The sequence below is a fragment of the Sitodiplosis mosellana genome, unplaced genomic scaffold (genome assembly GCF_009176505.1).
Source record: "Sitodiplosis mosellana isolate CC-2019 unplaced genomic scaffold, AAFC_SMos_1.0 Smas_scaffold_19, whole genome shotgun sequence".
Lineage (NCBI taxonomy): Eukaryota > Metazoa > Arthropoda > Insecta > Diptera > Cecidomyiidae > Sitodiplosis > Sitodiplosis mosellana.
Genome location: NW_022595261.1, coordinates 499,014 through 519,737, shown reverse-complemented (window position 1 = coordinate 519,737; position 20,724 = coordinate 499,014). Strand labels below are relative to the sequence as shown.

Genomic DNA, 20,724 nt, shown 5'->3' with positions numbered 1-20,724 from the left:
CCCCCTCTCTGTCTCTCTCACTCTTTCTCACATACACACACACACAAATGCACCCACAACTTAACACGGACAATAATCGTAAAAAAACAACAAGAAAGATCGAAGAAGAACAAAGAATAGAAAAAAATACGAAATCGTGGTTGGTACAATTCAACAACTCCTTGAGCACTGAATGAATGGATATAACCTGCAATGCTGATACATACATATAAAAAATGCGTTTGAAAAAACTCTGACGCTGAAAACATAACTATTTTCGACAAATATGATGCAATTAAAAGTGGAGTAAGCTTAGGAGTTTTTAGACTATAGTTGAATGTTTACATATAATTTAATTTGCACTTATTATGAGAAATCTGCACGAAGCTTCGAAGCAAAATCACAAACTTTTCTACATTTTCCTAATTCGCTATTCGACTGTTGTTGATTCATTCGGCAACAAAAGATTGAATTTTCATATGAATTCAGTTTGAACAATTTGTTTTGTTTTTTTCTTCGGCAAACTGATAGTGGGGAAATGGAATAACAGTTGAATTTGAATGAAATGGTGTTTAATATTCTGAATATCAATCATTATTATGTGCACAGATGAAAACCATTTCAATTGCCATTTGAGGTAAACATTCGGCATAAATTTCCGTGAATAAAAGCCAGAGGATTTTCTACAGAAACATGAAATATTTGTTTGCCATCGACGAATTCAGTTTTATCCGGGCACATTCCATGTTTCATCAGCTAAGCCTAGGAAAATATCCAGCGTTCGTTGTTGATGGTTTTTTCTCTGTGCTCGTTTTAGTCTGTCGCTTCTGAAGCATTTCTCGTTCGTTCATTTTTTTCCGCATCGCCATTCCATTTTTGCTGCAATTTTGTTTCCATGCAAAACCATTCACTATGAAATTGAATAAATGGTTGCATTTTAAAACCATGTCTCTCATTGTCAGAATGGCATTAATGCACTCCAAATCACGTACAGCTGAAATCAACATGATACACTTCACTTGATTTATAACCAACCTAGCTGGCATGAGCTTCGCCATGCTCACTGTCACGAGGGCATCGTAATTCATTTGCATGACAATTTTTGATTCAGTCGGTTTTTACGGTTTGAAGTTTTCTATTTTTGAAACAACAAAATCAATTCTTTGCGACTAAATTTTTGTGCGCGCACATCCAAACGACTTGTACATGTGAACCCTACCAAACTGAAAATAATAATTTATTGTTCCACGTTGAATTCATGTATTTCGAATGGTCATTGTGAATCATGATTGAAATCTTCAAAGTTCGATTTTGGTTATATTCATAACAGTTCTCAACCCGTTTTTGCCAATGTATTTTTCAGTTAAATTTTCACTGTTTTAACTATTTCTCAAATAAAATATTCGGTTTTGAATGATTTCAAAAAATAATGTTACATCGCCTGAAGTTAATTATTTAATCGTCTATCGGAAATTGCACATTTCGACGCACATCCCAGGTGAAATCAAATCATCTTTGTGGTTGTTACAATGTATATGCAACTTATGAATCAATAATCAGAAGCCTCAAATAATTTACATTGAATGCACTTTTTATCGCACACATACACGCTCAGCTATTGTTTCGTTTTTTTTAAACAAACAATTATGTGCACAACTTTGTAATGTCCACTAAACGAAAAATCGTGTTTACGATAATATCAATCGGATACGTTTCAACCATACATGGTCTAACCGCATAAGACTTTCCTGGAATTAGTAGTGGTCACATGGATTTGAATATTTTGCCAAAAATAACAATAGACTGGACAGACACGAGAAAATTCAAACACATGTTACACAGTAAAAATAATCGTCAACATTTAAGCGGAATTTTGATTGGTAGAAGCGCTCAAGATGTATGTTCCGTATTAAATAAGGCCCCAATTACTAGCAGAAATATCGACTGAGTTTGTCTTAAGCTGAAATTCCACCTAAATGAAGACTTTTATTTTTTATTGTGTATATTTTTTTGAAATCAACAATTTTAGACCATTAAATAAACACAAAAATTAAACTACTGCACATTAAAGCATGCATTACCAAAAATTTCGCCGTCGAAAAATTGATATTGGCATGTTCGTGGTTGACATTCAATTTATTTCGCTTTGAAACTGAAATGCAGAGAAATAATTCAATAATAAGCCATGATTAAACAGAAATTGTCGGTTTAATTGATGAAAAACGACCGGCTTGAATTCAATCATCCAAAAAATGTCACACTCACATATACACATACACACATACACAAACATTATAGACTCGCTTCAATTCTGTAACTCGCTGATGAAAAATATATTGTACGTAGCCCGATTTTTTATGGCATTTTGTTGAACTACACATGCGCCTATGTGTACAGTGAAATGCCTACGATATAGTGCAATGAAATGAAACACATTTTCAATTTGCGAACAAAAGTTGATGAATATATATAAATACATAAACCAACATGACAATTTTAATGTGAATATTGTTTTATTTTCAGGCTATTCTTTATGGAAATTAGATGAAAATGATTCTACTAAACGATTCATCGCTTGTGCTGGTGAGTAAATTTATTTATTTCTCTTTATATCTCTGTCATGAAGTAATCGAAATCTTGATAAAAATTCGAATAAGTCGTTAAAATTGTGAAGCGACCATTCCAAATTATATTCTAAGATTCAATTTCTGCGGTGGGTGTTTCTCAATATTTTCACATTGAGTGCAATTCAAAGAGTAAATAGTGAATCGAATTTTCAAAGTTTCTACCATCGAATTCGTCACATTTGAACGGTTGAAATTAAATAAATATTATCATATCGTTTGTATGGATCTGCACTTGCATGGATATCGGTTGAAAAGTTTTCCCACTTCGATAATACAGTGCTCGTTCGGTGCATTGTGCATACGGACACTAATATGGCCGCTTTAAAAGCATTCCATTGTGCATGGCACGGCTTTTGTGTTCACGACGCGTCCGTTTGTATGGAATTGTATTCGAAAGCCATTAACATCAGCATCTGTATTTATTTGTATGGTTTGAAACTTGATGCACAAGCCAAAATTTGAATACGTATATTATGAAATTTGTCTCCCTGTCTTTTGGTCCATAAATTGTTCATGACAATTGCCAAGCTATAAAATTCGTTGTGAGAGGGAAGAAGGGAGGAAGAGAGAGAGAGAGAGAGAGAGCTAAAACGTGAAATCATATGGATTTTTTGGAAAACCGAATACAGCAAGAACATTGTATTTCGGGCAATTGGAATTTTACGATACAAGACAGCCCGAAGAGAATGAATACTTGTTCTCATATTATCCGCACTTATGTTATAAATAAATAAATCGTCTATCTGTTGCAGTACACAATGCACACGGTGCACTTGGATAGAATACATCGACTGGATCTGTATCGGCATGCCATAATAGTGATTTCGTATTTGCATTGAAATGGCAGAAAATGTCGAAATTCACTGACTTCGTATCATCATCCTCTTTGTGTACACTAATACATTTACATATGAAAAGCACATGTTCAATCCTTGCTCGCTCACGGTTCTGCGTGGGGCACAACCTGAACATACACATATACAACACCAACACCAAAATAGCATCTCACAAATGCTCGAAATGTTTTCAACTTTGAGCATTTTTACCATCATTTTCATCCTCAATGTTCTGTGTAATCATATGCGTGAGCATTGTCTGTGTGTAATATAGACTGGAGCTCACAATGCACATCAGGCGCGCTCGGCTCAGCCATATCAATGTTGTTTTTGCAATCGCATTGTCATCGTTACTGTTGTTGTCTGAATGTAATACACAATTGATGTTATGCATACGTAACTTTAAAACCAAACTCTTCCGTAACACACAGTGTGCGAGACCTAGGTCTCTAATACAATACTGACAATGTTCATCGCATGCGACTATATTTTTTAAATTCAACCAAATAAAATAAAAATGAAATGATAGGGGAGAGGTTTGTAGGTTGAACCACGATAATTATTTTGCTCATATCTTTTCACAGAATGAAATTATCCTAGATGTGCTGGTACCGTTGTTAAGAGGACCTAAAATGCTACATTTTTGATGAAGAAACTTATTTGATTTAGTGGAAAAATATTTTTTATGGCCAATTTTCCAAGTGGCTTGAAATCGGCAGAAAAAAATTAAGGCTTGTAAGTTGAGCCACAATGAAAAATCACTGAAAAAGTAAAGAATATTGAGTGCAAACGCTCCAATTACAAAATTTATGAAATTAAATTGGATGTTCATTAGTTTTATTGGCATTGAACACAGAAATAACGGCAAATTTGCTATATTTTCGATGAAAATTGGTGTTGGGTGCACATCATTCAAAATCATAGAATTTTTTCATGTACCGCCCCAAACTTGTTCGATCGATGTCAGGCTTTGTTATGCGCTAAATCCATTACGCTGAATAAATTCATGGGATAGATTTATGCGATAAATGTGATGCGCTCGCTTTGCAGTGAATGAGGTATGTTGCTCTTCACTACCGCTTAGCGATGCGTTCACTGCAAAGCATGAACGTTCATGCGTGAACAACTGAAGAGCAACAGACTTCGTTCACCGCAAAGCGAGCGCATCACATTTATCGCATGAATTTATTCAGCGTGATGGATTTAGCGCATAACAAAGCCTGATCGATGTTGTACGCAGTAGCAACATTTCTCACTGATGTTTTTTCATTCTAATTTGCCTAATTGCATTGAGCAATGCATTAAAATCGGATATACCACGATCAGTTGGCCGGCTCCGACGACTTGCCATACATTTTAGTATCAAAATTTCGAACTAAAATCATGTAAAATTCAATTTAAGTTCACTAAATTTAGTTTGGGGTTGTTTCAATGACAATTCCAAACATTCGCACGCATGAACATGTCGTCGGCATGTTTTCACAGCAAACAAATTGAATGCCTCAACTTACAATTTTGATGACTTTGCACAATGCATGAAAAAAATTGTAATGACTCACGATATGCTTGGAATTGAGATCGGATTATGAAAATAGACAAAAAATTAGCTAACAAACATATATTTATACCTTTCAAATATCGATGCAAATTGTTCACTTTAAGAGCACAGGCAAATCGATTAAATTTAATTATATTTACTACTAAATCACTCGGTGTGTGGTTAGAGCACTCAAACAGCGTACTTTCTATCGGGAGCTACACCAAAATTGATCTTTTTCGTTTTGATGACGATGTCAATTGGTATTCTGACGTTTCTACTGTCAGTAATATGAAATGTCATGGGTGGTTCAACTTACATGCTGGCTCAACTTACAAACCCTTACCCTAATGCTTTGCATATGGGGTATGAAAAACATGTACAGCGCACACATTGTCGGCCATGGCAATGTACTCAATTTGGTGGAGCGAGATGGCAGATTCTATTTTTACACCTCGTTATCTTCTGTCTGTATTGAAGCGAATTGCCGTATATATCAGTTATATGTCTCTATCTCTCTTTCAAGTCCCCCTCTGAATCATGCGATTAACCTCGTTCAAAAGTTTTTTCTGTGTTTTGCGCTCGTTCCCCAAATATTGCTGTCTGCGCACAAACACCAGAAAAACTTGAACTATCCAAACACATGCACACTTACATATAGTTTTCGGTTGTTATTCTACCTTCTACCACCGCCACAACCACTACCTCAATTCCAAATGAAGTAAGAGGTAATTGACATTTCCATTATGAAGCTTTTATGTATCGTCTATGTCACTATGCCATATTCACTACATCCATACGTTGGCAACGGTATGTGTGCGAGTGTACCCGTGCAAATCACATCGGATTATAAGGTACAAGTGAGTGAGTGAGTGAATGAGTGTTTATTTATTCGATGGATGTGCATAAGTTCAGCTATATACCTCTCCGTATTTATATGACCAATCCGAATGCGAACACGAATTGTGCAATTTGAAAAATTCATAAAGTTTATTCGAATTTAAAGTGGAAGGTTTAATCAATCAAACTGAAAATAAAGCGAAGGGAAAAAAGGAGCGTGGCGAATACTGAATGCCATTTCGCCAGATGCACATTGTGCTTAGTCGTTTCCCGTCAACGAATCGTAAATTTTTTAAAGAATCTGAAAGAAGCAAAGCAAGATAACTACAATAATATTGACTCAATAGATTTCCGGCAATGAGAAAGCCCTGCGTCGATGCCGAAAACAAGTTGCCCCATGTCGCAATCCCTTTTAGCATTCTCCGTTCCTGCCGAACGATTGAGACGGCAATAATAATGAACGTAAACTTCCATTCTTCTGCTAATCTATTAAAAATGCCAGAAATGTCTAAACTTTTTTGTACGAACAATACAGCAAGCAACCGTTTAAAACGACAAGCAAAAATAAATTAAGGAAGAAAATTCAATATTTCTCTCGAGTTCGTTTTTCTGCATGTATTCCAAACAATTTCGATCGGTTTTTAATTTGAAATTTGACGTGTCTATTTTCAGGGTATTTTGTTGTGTGTTTTTTCCACAGTTGCGTCACAGGAGCGACACACAAGAGAACACCAGCATCAGCATCAGCATCATAGACATCACAATATACAAAGGCAACAGCTGAACCTGATTAAACTAGAAAATGTGCATAGTAATAAAACATTTGGCGGCCACGCTTGGCTTTCACACCCAGATACCGCTGAAAATGAGCTAGAAAAACGTGGCAAAAATGGATGGAGCGCATGGACAAACTGGTCGACGTGTTCGAGAAGTTGTGACGGCGGTATTGCACAACAAATACGACGCTGTCACTCAGCCCATTGTCGTGGTGAACCGATCCGCTACAGAATCTGTAATATGCAGGTAAGCATGATTTTGTCACCCACAAAAAAAAATAAATTTACACACAAAAGACTCTTAATTTCAAATGATACCACTTATCTATGTTGAAAAGCTTGATATGAATGTAAAAATATAGCATCAGTTGTCGCACAATTTGTGCTCTAAATGTATTTACTCACAGTTTGTATGCGTCAAATTAGTTACCACATTCGGCAGTAAGACTACGACGGGAACATTTTGTGATACTTTCAGGAATTTCCAATTTTTAAGTTGGAACAGGATGCTTTTTATGGTATTTGGCCATTCAAAAAGTTTTTCCGACTCACAAATTCACCAGCAAATAAAAAGCAAAAGTTTCTTCAACTGAACAGAATTACTTTGGACTGTAAAATAGGCACCTCACAGTTTATTTCATTTTTTTCTCAGTTGTACGACGTTTTATGCATTAAAACGATCCATTGAGGTCATCTGCAGAATTCATGACATTCTTGCAAACGAATAAGAAAATTAATTTAAAAAATATCGAGTCGTTTATTGGAATTAATATTTTGCTAAACATGTTTGTCGGTTATTACCAGATTTGGTTGACTTCCAAGTTGGGAGACTGCATCGATATTTGATGAACAAGAAGAAAGTATACAGGATCGATTGCGTGGAAGCGTCACACATCAAAAGCAATGGCATAAAGCCAAGTCTTGGCATTGCATTTAGGGCCAAAAATGCTCTGGCACAAGGACGAATACGACAAAAGTGCTTGCAGTGCAGAAAAAGTTTCAGCAAATATTTTACTTTATCGAAAATTTCGATGAGTTCTCAAAATCACATGGAGTATATATTTGCTAACTCCAAAGGGATATTGCAACTTTTTTTTACCAGAAAAAACGCCATCTTACGTCGTGCCCGTAAATTATTTTACTGATGGTAGAGCTTGAACAAAAGTTCGGCACTATGCATAAACTTGGAAAGAGCTTGATAAACTTGATGAAATACATATATTTTATGGTCGTTGCAATACCCCTATGGCTAACTCGCTGGTTAGAACCCTCGAAGTTATTGTAAATTGAAGCGTTTTGAATGTCTTAATGGAATCAATTTAAGTCAATTGTAGACGGTTTCACCGTATAGAAGCAAATAAGTACAGTTTACATAGAGAACGAACGAGAGCAAAAATAAACACCAAAACTTTCACCGCATTCAATTGAAAATATCAAAAAGTGTATCGATTCACTCTATCGTCACAAACTACATCATCAATTACTTATTAGAATTTTGATTATTTACGATATTTCATGAGCAACATTTTCTAGGAAAATATTGAAAGTGCCTGGGCCAGAATATTTGTTGAATAGTCTTGAATTTCAACATTTACACTTAAGCTTCCAAAACCAATGCACCCACAGTGTGTGGGCTCATACACATGCACACACAAGCAAACATACGGAAGTCTGGAGTGAAAGAGTAATGTTCCCAAGCATAACCGAAAAACCTTCTTTCAATACGTGTATTTTCATCGTGTGTATGTGTGTGATTTCATTTGCAGGCTATATGCATGGAAAGGGATTGTAAGATGTATTCGTGGTGAATGAAAGAATAACGTTTCCGTTAGAATCCACACGGGCGATGCAAAAGCGATTTGCACATATTCAACGATATGTATAATCTGATGATTGAAACCATTTGATGTAGAAACTTTGTGCAATCCACCACAATCCGATCGGTGAAATTTTTAAGTATGTGATAAAAACGAAAAATAAACTCTTCAGTATTTATCTGCTCGGAACGATTAAGGGATAATCGATAGAAGTGTGTCTTCACAACGGAAAACATGTATGGCATCGTGGCCAACCCGTCGTGCCATATTTTCTTCCACCGAAAAATTACTTTTTATGAAATTTTCCAACTTTTTATGTTGCTGTTTTTGAACCGAAAGCAAGCATGAGTAAGAACGAAGGGAAGAGAAAAGGAGAGAGCATCCGAAAAAAAAGTCTGCCAGCGATTTATCAGTATTTTATCTCTATGACTATTATCCAACCGCAGCCAAGCACTTAAACGACATTGCGCATTTTGTACACGTACGACGATGACGGCGACGACTGGTGGTTAGCAAGTCGTTCTCTTCTAGCCAAAGAAAAATCACACCAATAACTTTGTATTCGATCGTTTGCAACAAATTCGAAATGGTTTGCGTTTGCTTTTGCTTTGAACATGAAACGACCATCGACTGACAATGTTGCAAGACGAATAAAACAAGAAAAAAATACGCAAGCAAGAAGAAGATGAAGAACAACGGATGCGCTGTATTTTGAAAGTGTCGTTTAAAAATCCAGTTAAATGGCTTTGTTCGATTAATCTGTCGTGTCTCTCAAGGTGGTTTCAAGGTAAAATCGCGTTTTGTCGTCGGATCAAAGCTTCTTCATGCTTATTTTTTCCTCCCTCTCGGTTACTATCTTCGTCATTGCAATTATTAGAAATGTGTATAAAATTGCTGGTAGCACTAAGCGATACGTTTAATATTAGTGTCAGCATATATTTTTACCTTAACAACATTTATTTTTCATTTTGGCTTTCGTTTTAGTCATATTCCAACGGTTTTATTGCATGATTGCTGTAGATTTTTAAAGCGCTAAACTAAATGCAAAAAAAAATCTTTGTTGCTTCTCATTTCTTCTTTTTCAGCCATGCCCCGAAGCACAGGATTTTCGAGCTCATCAGTGTGCTGCTTTTGATGATATTCCCTACGATGGAAGTCTATTCAGATGGACACCACACTATGATTATTCTGAGCCGTGTGCTTTAACATGCAGGTAAACTATCTCTTCTTATTTTTTTCACCTCAAATTACAACCGAATGTAAATAGGACGCAGCAATGTGACATGTATTTTATCATATCAAATTACAATGTTCCGACAACGGTTCATAGTTAGAAAAAGATGGAAAAAATATAAAACGTTTCGTTTTCACCCTGCGTAAGATTTTATGCTCAAACTGGAAACTAGACTTAGAGCGAATCGTTCGTATGGAAGTGGAACGGGGCGATGAGCATGTGGAGGCGCACACAAAAATGTTCGTTCTTGTTTTGCATACAGATGTGCACAAAGAGTTTTTTTTTTGGGTGATGAATTGAGCAGTAGCTCCGAGGCATATTTTAATGAGTTTGCATTGATATGTTTTTCGAGACGATTTCGGAATGCTTTGGATTTTCTAGTCCGTCGAGATTTCCGACGTTTCGTCCATTTTCTTAAATTCCATTTGGGCCATCATGAATATTGCACAGTGTCGGTTTCACATATAAACTCAGTCGATTTAGAGCATATATATCCAACCAGCAAATAGAACTCAAATAAATATTAAAAACATGCCACCATACTGAAATCTAAATCTCTGTAGACGGAGGTTGCACGATTTGGAAATGCCGTTGTACATTATTAAATTTTGCAATTAAATTTTGGGGCTCAATTCACAGAAGACGTAAAGTGAAATACAAAAATTTACTTTTTTGGCGGACAGGATGGAGTAGTTGAGTTTTCGTGAGAGCAACCGAAAACAAAACAACATTAATTTGAATTGTTTGCATTTATTATTTTGGTCTTGCCACGACAAACGAGTGCGTACGGTTAAATCGCACTGAAATTCCTACGTCTGCCGGTTCAGTATAGTTATGCTGCCGAGAAAACAACATTTAAACTTTATACCCAAGGAAGCCACCATGTGAAGTGCCTATTGGCACACTTTACGAGTGAGCGATTTCTGACGAGAATACAATTCGATGCGTGCCAATAAATTTGGTTGAACCGGAATGCTCATAAACTTGCCTTATGCTCAGAATAGTTTCCGCAAATATGTACACAAACATTACCACACAACAATAGCAAAAATGCAAAGAGCCATATCATCATTTATCGATTCGAAATGGATGCGGAATTTTCCAAAACTAAATTTACTTCAAAGAATAACACTTTTCTAAAGTGGTCCGAAAAAGATATATTCATTTCTAAATTATGTGAGGTCATGATGATCATAAATAAAGCATCTCAATCGGAGCACCATAACTCCAAGTGGACTCTGGGTTTAGCTTCCCCTGTGAAATCTTTGAAAATTTATTTATTCAATTCCAGCAAGTCTATGTGTTAGTATTACAATGGGCAAGGATGAATCGGTACAATGCTTCTTTAAATGCTTAACAAGCCTTAGAACAAAACCGATCGGAAATAAACATATTCATGAATGCGCAAACCAAAACGCATAAAGTATATGGCCAGTTTTCAGAAGGAAACAACAAGAGGGAAAGAGAGTAAATAGATCGGGTACGGTGCACGTTTACCCAAACTGCATAGAATACATTGTGTGTACGTGTACGTGTGTGGGTGTTTTATTCCGTCCATTGTGTTTTATAAATGCGATCATACGTATTTATGAATACAGAATGATTGGGGCATTTGTTTTCAAGTGGAATTGAAATTTTTTGAAAATAATAGGGAAAATAAACCACAAATTGATGCATTAAACCACAACGACCATTGTTTTGTTGAATTGAACGCAGAGTAGAATTGTAATGTAAATAGTTCTGATTCTATTTCGGAATTTTCGTTCTCCATCCCGTTTCAATGCCACACACACACACACACACACACACATACACACACAAAATGTTGAGATTTAACCGAGTCGTTCGAACGATACAAAATAATGAAATTTACTTCAATTGAAATTTAGACATTTTCTAGTTGTTTTAGTGGCGCTTTCATTCAAGTTATGATAAAAATGTTTGCACAATATTTTCAACCACTTGATGATAAGTTGTCTGCTATATGCTATAGCAAATACGTAGCGAATGCTTTAATTGGTTATATTCTTAACAGTTGTTACAAACGATAATATTGTTGTCATGTTCTATTTCCAGAGGTAAACCAGTGCATTTAGCAACCAATGAGGACAGAGATTCGGACGCTGCAACTGGAACAGCAACCGGCGACGAAGAGCCAAGTGTTATCGTTCAATTGAGCAATCGAGTTCAAGATGGTACCAGGTGCAGAATCGGCAGTTTAGATATGTGCATTCAAGGAAAATGCCAGGTACGTTTCTATTTATAAATGGTGGAAATGGGAAATAGCGATTCCTGGTTATATCTCATTTCAGCATTTTAAAATAGTATCAAATTGTTTAATTTATATAAAAAAAGGCAATTGCGAATTGCCCATAGACTTGATGCAAGCCACTATAGTATTTCCTACATAACAATGAAAACGATTGAATATATACATATATTATATACATACTATCAGTTGAATGTCAGATACACGGTAATCTCATCGGCTCCATAAACAAATCATCAATATGCATACAAAATGCATGTCACTGTTGATTTAACTCAGTGAGCAGATATTTTAAATCGCCTTGCTCTTTTTGCGCTCACATATTGCGAGCAGTGCGGCGTACACTGCATGCACAACACACCCTCATATTCGCATTCACCAGTTATCTTTCGATAATAATTTAATTAGCGAATAAAATATGTATCATTAAGTGGAATTATTCATTCAATATCCCCATAAAATATAAACTACGTACAGTCAGTGCTTTTGGTTGCGAACATCCGAAAATGCATACCCATAACATGAAGCAATTTGCAATATTTTCTTTCACAACGGAGTGTTGGCATTGTTTGTTGCGCTCCAGGAAAATTTGAGATAGAGAGAGATAGAGGGAGAGAGAGAGAGAGAGAGAGAGTACCAAAGAGTTTAATGCATGCAGTTATTAATCCATTAAACACTTATATCGTTGGAGTTTGAAGCGCGCACACACACATATTTATATGGTAAAAGTGGAATGTGTTGGCGTTCGGGCAGTTACTTCGAATAGCGAAGGCAATTCATTAAATTATGTACAAAGTGGTTTTCCTCCAAAGTTTAATGTGCTAATGAAGGGAAATATGGTATAGCATGAATAGTGTTTTACAGCTTTTGTCTGTATATTTGGAAATCTTACGATTTCATCCCGAGAAGAAACGAGAAAAAAACAGGATGGGTGCGGTCGCGTTGCTGACTTTGAACTTTTATCGAATTGAATTTACAGAGCAAATCCACATAGACTACTCAACGATACTGAATTGAATAATCAGACAGGGGCACAAAGACTCGCCAGGCAGACGCTTGGTTGCCCCCATCTCTCTCTCCCTCTATCTCTCTCACACACACACACACACACACACACACTATCGCTTCCTGTGTATATGTGCCGTGCCGATGTGTGGCTAAATATCTTCAAAAAGTTGCCATAAATGTTAAGAATGTTTGTTCAACACATGCATAAAAACACAGCACGAAAAAGCTGCATCATAAAGTTATTAAGCTGTGAATGAAATGATCACATTGGAGCTTTTAACCATGCAAAAACAATTCGAAATGTTAACACATACGGCAAAAGAACAACAACAGCAACAACATCAAAACATTGAATATCCAGATTAAACAGGATAAATGGAAAATACTCTTGTCGTGTTTATTCTATTACTAGCAAATACCAAAATGGCTAATGAAATTTATCAATAAAATCGTCCGTAATCCACTTAATATTAATTAAGCAGTAAGCACCCTGTCTGAATGAGAGAATTTACTGAATAAATATTGGAGTGACTGACGACCAGGACCAATCGGAATGCACCACCAAATGTCGAAATATTGACAACAACGTCAATGAAACACGACATTTGGCCAACATTTTCAACAGCTCATAACGTCACATCATATTGCATTGCCATCGCATCCATACACTGGATATCGATCCAGCCCGAGCGAGATTCGTATTTGTATTGGGCCATTGCGAACAATCATTTTAATTCGATCACTGAGCTTGGAGATTAATAACATTTTACAATGGACTATATTCTGGACTTTATGTATCGTATGTGCTTTAATTGGAATTTTATTGCTTTACGATGCGCAAAATTCAAATCTGCAACATACACAATCGCCCATGTGTTTGCTTATTTCACAATTTACTGCCGTTCAACCCCATTCCGAAACGAAACGAGCAAACTAGATGCCATATTGCATTGACATTAAAAATTTTAATCGTTGTTTTGCGAATGTATTTATGACTGCGAATAAACAAACTCCATTTCCTTCGGCTTCAGAGCATACGTTCTCTACCTCTATAACTAAACAACCGAAAAGTTCCGGAGACGAATCAGTGTGCAACTTTGTTTTATGTTCGAGTTAATACATCATTTTCATCGCTCGTACAGAACCTATAGCAGAAGAGAGAAAAAGAAAAAAAATTACATGATAGACAAGCGAAACTATTACGTGTAACGCGTGCATTAGTACATTCGTTTTGCGTCCACGATTTCCAGTTGAACAACATCGACGAAAACAACAACAATAAGAACAGAACAACAAAAAAAATCGTTCTAATATAATAATAAGAAAAGTTAAATTACTTTGATTCTGTATTATGAAAAAGTTTTTGCACATGTTATTACACGATATTTGTGTGTTGTGCTGAGTCGATGTGCTTTTCCCATACTTTGGTTGCCCATCGAAATATACAATGCTTTTTAAATGTGTCTACGACGTAGAGCAGTAGTCTATAGCTCTGTTCAGCTAATGCCAATATGGATTTGGTTTCTGTGGTGAGTTTTGTTTTCATATTTCGCGCTTGCAATCCAAATCTCGCGCTCAAACTTCACTTCGTTTTTCGTATCAAACCGGAGAAAAAAGAGCAGCGTACCGGTGGGAGATAGGCAAAAACTGAACCACCTTAAGAGAGAGGGGAGGGTGTTTACAGAAAAAAATGAATACGTGCCAAAAATAATAATAAATTTAATCATAATAAAGTGTATAAGCAGATTATAACTTATGGCATCGTTCATATCAAATGAATACTCGACGTGTGAAATTGAATACGAACTTGCAACTTGGCTAACACAACAACGCCGTGCTGTCGAATTAAGATATATATGTGTATATACAAATATGTTCTGATATAGTCCAATGCACCAAATACATCAAACTATCTAGACACGCATTGAATGCGAACATGAAATTTTTTGTGTCTGCCGAAGAGATTAACTGAGCTGAAATAACATCAAAAGCATAAGAACAAGACGTATCTCCTGAGAACAATTTTATTGAAATCACGAAAATCATTCGTTTGATCAAATAAAAGAGACTTTATTCACAGGCTACCCAAGAGAAACCAATCAATTTACTCTACGCTGAAACGATGCTATGTTTAAGTAGGTATACCTAATATAATTCATTCTTAGCTCTTTAGACGCCCGCTAAGTTGAAAATGGCATAACTCCGGCGTAATTTACCTTAAGTTAAATACATAACAAATTGTATAACAAATAGTATTGAACTTAATTTATTTCACACCAAAATTACACAGAATCTTCAGTACATTTTTAACTAAGCGGGCGTCTAAGAAGCATAAAATGAATTATACTATACTACTTGCACTTGGCATACTTTCAGCGTAGAGTGAACTTAACTTTGGGTAGTTATTTCATGTGTGTACAGTGTACATCATTCAAGTCCATCAAAAAGTCTGTGGCCTTTTGAAAAGGTGCAAATTATTGACAAGCAACCAACGCAATGAATTGAGCTAATTAGATCGCATTTCTGTTCCGACGCCATTTGCTGAATCAAATCAAATCCCATGAAAGGCTAAGAAAGACAAACAATGTCAATAAAGCCTCGATTATTATCGATGAAACGTGCGAAATGCCAATTTCATCAATTACATTTTCAAATATTCCGTCTTCGAATGTCGAATAGCAATGGAACTACAATGAAACGTGCGTTGGACACAATCAACGTAGGTGTAGCGGCGCTCACACATACACACACACACCAAGGTACAAAAAGCCATGCAAATTTAAATTGTAAATCATGCTTATGGTATTACAAATGGGGAATAAAGGTTTTATAAAAAAGCGGAAACTTTTTCGCTTTCATTGTTGTCACACTGAAGCGAAAAGGAATTATTGTTCTTGAATGGCTTCGAAATTAGATTCCCTATACCTTTTCGGTTCATACATCCCGTGTTTTTTCTTCTTGCTCTCTTTTCTGTCTTTACCGTAAGCGAAATGAACGAGCAATGAAAAACAACGACCAAAAGAGAACGAGAAAAAAAAGTTTCAAAACTCAAAACTTTCCTTAATATCGACCGGAAAAGTAATGAAAAGAGTGTCGAATTCTAGATTTCCATCTGGACACAAGAATGTAGTTTGTTTTGCACCATCGGGCAATCACCGCACCATTCTCATGCACATCGATTTCATTTCATTGATTCTCTCCACTAAACCGTGAATAAAATACGCTTTTCGAATTTGTCGCGTCGGGCCAATTTCGTCGATTCGTCTATTATTTTCCGGTTTCAAAAGTTGCACACCACCAGAGAAAAAAGAACAAGTCTACTAGAAGAACAAGTAGAAGTTGAGTGAGAGAACAAAAAAAAGTAAACTGAACGAGTATTGCATAGTAGAAAAGGTGAAAATAAAATTTTAGCTGGAAACACACATAAAACCTATTGACAAATAAAAACGAGCAACGGCGAACTTTTCTTTCACACCCCCTGTTTTTGACTCGTGTCGAACGGCACGGAATGCTAATGACGCTACCAAATTCGGCTGCACACTCATACACACTCACTTATACATTTGAATCGATCATTGCAGTGACCATAAAATATATGTATTTCATCAAGTTTATCAAGCTCTTTCCAAGTTTATGCATAGTGTCGAACTTTTGTTCAAGCTCTACCATCTAAATGTACAGTAAAATAATTTACGGGCACGACGTAAGATGGCGTTTTTTCTGGTCAAAAAAGTTGCAATATCCCTTTAGAATCGATTCACGCAGAAGAAAAATGTGACTAAGTTTACCAAGTAATCCACTAAGATTTCAAACCACACCAAGCAATGAATCCTCACAATCGCATTGGGAATTCAAGAACAAGAGCCGAAAGACACTAAATAATCTTAAGACAGCAATTTCAATAGTTTTTTCAATGGATTCTATGCATACGATAACGAACATAAGGGCCATTTTGCTAACGACATTGTACTCCAAGTGCCAATTTATGGGTAGACAAAAGACAGGAAAAACGACGACGCATAGCTAATTCACGCAATTTTGGCTATCATTGTGGTCAGATAGAAGCGTAGATTGAGTCTAATACAAGCTTCACAAAAGTGGCGCCCCAAAAAACGCATCTGATTTGCATTGTACATGCAAGCGGTGAGAGTTCGAACTAACAAATTACAACAACAAATACTACTGACAGGCTCAACTCTCGGATAGTAGGTTGACAGTCTGACCCACTAAATGATTTAGTATGCTTAGAAGACGATCACACTGCATTTGATGATAATCGCCTTTAATTTTGGAATTTATTCAACAAAGAATTGGCATTACACTGATGCGTTATTCTCTTCTTTAAGGGAGTGTCAATTGATCTGGAAAATCACTCAAAAAATCTTTCGGAAGTAACATACTACAGGTGAATATTTTTAAACCAACTCACGACGAACGTTTTTCGCCTTTCTCGCTTGGGGCAGGCTCAATTTTTTTTCGTATGAACTTCATGAGACTCACTGAAAACTATTCGTTCCAATTCAAGTTTGGTTGTCAAGTAACGGTTCGGTGTTTGTGCCATTATATAAATACGATTCAGTTGAAATTCTTATTTCACGTGACCATTGTAACTAGCATTAATTCCGTAATTCAAATTGAGTATTGTTGCGTGACAATTGAAGCGACATTGACAAAAGCAACGAAAAAACCATTCAATGAATGTTGTCTCCTTTTGGCTTTTTTCGGCGCAAATCTGGTTAAATTTGTGCAAACAATTCGAGTCCGATGCTGTGGATGTGATTAATTACATTTTCGTATGGTGTGTCCATAAAATCGACTCAATCAATGGATTTTATTTGGCTCGTTTTCCACAATCAACGTTTCCATAAGATGAAATCGGATTAAATTTTATTGGATATAAATCGATTGCGGCGGACTTTTCGTCTTGTGCTTAAATGGGTGTTTGTTTCAATAGCAAAAATTCTCACGCATATTCAGTTCTCCGCCACAACAATTGATAAAAACTTGAACAAACAAGCATAAATAATAAATTCACATTTTATTTATTTATTTTTGTTTTTGTTTCTTCGACATCAATTTGTGGACATTTGGTCCGTTGGTTGGTTGCGGTTGGTTGATTGGAAAAAAGTTGTGCGATATTCAATTAGTCAACTAGCATGGTAATTTTTTCTCGCTCTCTCGTTGTTGTCACAACACCGAGATTGGAATTTTCGGCGAGACAGGGGTTGGTAGCAGTCAAAATGAGTACTTACAGCCAAACACGTCAACATAGTTTATTGATTCAAATTGGCTTCTGATTAATCAAATGATATTTATGTGATGGGGATTTTTTTCACTGTTCCAACACTGACCGCACACGTCATTATGTGAAATACATCTTTCACATGTTTTTGCGTTTACATTGCAGCAAATGCCATTTAAATTGTGTTTGTAATTCATTTTTGCTCTTTATTTTCAGCGTGTCGGATGCGATTTGCGGATCGGTTCGTCGAAAAAAGTGGATGCATGTGGAGTGTGCGGTGGTAATGGATCGACATGCTCACAACCAATGTATCAGTGGGACATGGCTCCAATGTCTCTATGTTCGGTTACTTGTGGTGGAGGTAAGTAAAATACGCACATTTTATGGGAGTTTGAATACGCGAAACGAATTTAAAAGTGGAATTTTCTCGGCCATAAAATGGATTCTCGATTGCAGAATAGGCATTACATAAATTCAAGTTATGTTCAATGACCGAAGCAAAATTGTATAGGAAAAATGTTATGCTCATAAAACGGCTTGATGCGCATAAAATCGAATGAATAACTGAATTGTCCTGAACAAAATCACAGGATGAACGAAAAGAATTTTCCCGGGTGGAAAGCTTAAGTATACAAGCATTGTATGTCCCGTTTTCTTTATTTCTCAATAGGACGAGAAAAGAAACTTATGCTATTGTGACTTTTGAATGAGTTGGCTTTTGTAAATGCTAACGCTGATTTCTTTTTCTCATCGATATATTCATTAAAGCAATGGCTTTTATTGAGATGAAATCGAATTTTTCGTTTTACCATCATTTAATTACTATTTCCAAATTGATAACAAACTTTCAGGTACTCAGGTAATACATCAACACTGAAAAAGTCGAAACGAAGGAAATGAAAATTCGTTTGGTTCAATGGTGCGCGTGTGATGCGTATGAGAAACGGAAAGCGTTTTGTAGCAGCCTGTTCTGTAACATATCAATTTATCATTTATTTGTTATGTATACAAACTTGTCAAATATAATCTCATGAAAATTTATTGTGTGTTTAAGAGGAAAGCAAGAACGATTGAAACGACAGCGACACGTAAAGCCATCGAAATCAACGAGTCCGAAAGAGATGTGCAATTTTCCAACAAGAAAACATCACACAACCAAACAGGCAAAAACAAATACAAATACAAATTCAAATTCATGAGATTTTGTGGTGTATTTCATTTGCATAAAAGATTGTTACAAAGTTAAACGGTAAAAGTACAACGAATCGACGACGACGACGATGAAAAAATCGTCGCATAAGAAATAAATGTGAATATTAAGCGGGGAAAAAGTATTGTTAACTTTTTCCTTGGCTTACTTTCACAACTGACTCGATGCTGATCTTTTTCCTCCTTGTAAATCTTAATTCGTCGTTATGCTAACAAAGAGCAGAAACATTCAAACTCAGTCGTAACAACGGTCGGTCATAAACAAGTATATGTATATAGGGTGTAGGCTGACTAAAGATAGTATTTTGAATACGAACCGAAGCCACCAACAGCTCGGGCTTCGTTTCTTTTTTTCATCGTGTTAAATGTGTATGCAAACAAGCGACGTGACGTTCTTGTATCTGCCTGTTGTTTTTGACACTATCACTGCACAGACGATAGTCATGAGCATGACTCATATTCTGTTGCTAAAAGTACATCACTAAATCCATGGCTTGAACTCATCGCCACGGAGTGTATTCACAGCCACGGAGTCAAACCTTATTGTTGTTGTTGTTGTTGTTTTATTTCCTTTCTCTTTCGTCTATTTTTCATCAATCTGCCCGCCGTGCACTTGGTGAAAGCACTCATCGTGCCCCAACAAAAGGAAGATAAAAACCAGAAAGCTTATTTTCAATCTCGAATACTTGGCGAAACAAAAACACAAGTGTACTACTTGTCTCGCATGCAAAGCAGCGAAACTAATATTAGTAAGAGTGATGGTGGCAGCAACAACATCTCAACCAATGAAAGACGGAACAATAGCGAAATAATTTCTAAGTATTTTTTTTTTAAGTAATTCTTTTGCCAAAGGGAACTGTGACGAACAAAAACAAAAAAAAGAATGGAAACAGGAGCAAGCACGCGAGTGAATGAATCATCACGACAAGCACAAAGCGCAACAATGATAGTAATCGATTATGCGAGTTAGCACACAAATTTGAAAGTAAAAACAAAAAGAAAAAGACAAAAAATGAGCCAATATATATTTATTGTCGTTACTCCGACGGTTCAATCGAACGGCGGCAAGGACTAAGTTGTTTGATCGAAAATGTTTAAACGACATTTGAATATAAATCATGGGATTATTGCTTAGTAGCGCTTCGCACATACACATTCACATCATTTTCGTCACAAGACTACGTTTCTGTTTCTATCTCGTCATGCACTGTTACGCCTCGATGCGGAGACATTAATACATATACAATATACACATGTGTCATTACAACGACTGAGAGCGAGCGTCAAACTTTGCAAGCGGGCCAAAATGATGGGAACTGAACAAAAAAAATTGAAGCACATGAATATCGG

The 20,724-nt window shown here is 36.2% G+C and overlaps 1 protein-coding gene across 8 annotated transcripts in view; it reads left to right on the top strand.

Annotated features, from left to right (window-relative positions):
* LOC129568478 (protein madd-4) overlaps nucleotides 1–20,724 on the top strand; it is an 82,057-nt gene that overhangs the window by 33,859 nt on the left and 27,474 nt on the right. For all 8 annotated transcript variants that reach the window (XM_055446418.1, XM_055446424.1, XM_055446423.1 and 5 more), the window contains exons 2-6: nucleotides 2,503–2,562; nucleotides 6,492–6,842; nucleotides 9,498–9,625; nucleotides 11,723–11,894; nucleotides 18,382–18,526. In XM_055446418.1, coding sequence (XP_055302393.1) covers nucleotides 2,524–2,562; nucleotides 6,492–6,842; nucleotides 9,498–9,625; nucleotides 11,723–11,894; nucleotides 18,382–18,526 — 835 coding nt within the window. In that variant the 5' untranslated portion in view covers nucleotides 2,503–2,523. The remainder of the gene's footprint in view (nucleotides 1–2,502; nucleotides 2,563–6,491; nucleotides 6,843–9,497; nucleotides 9,626–11,722; nucleotides 11,895–18,381; nucleotides 18,527–20,724) is intronic.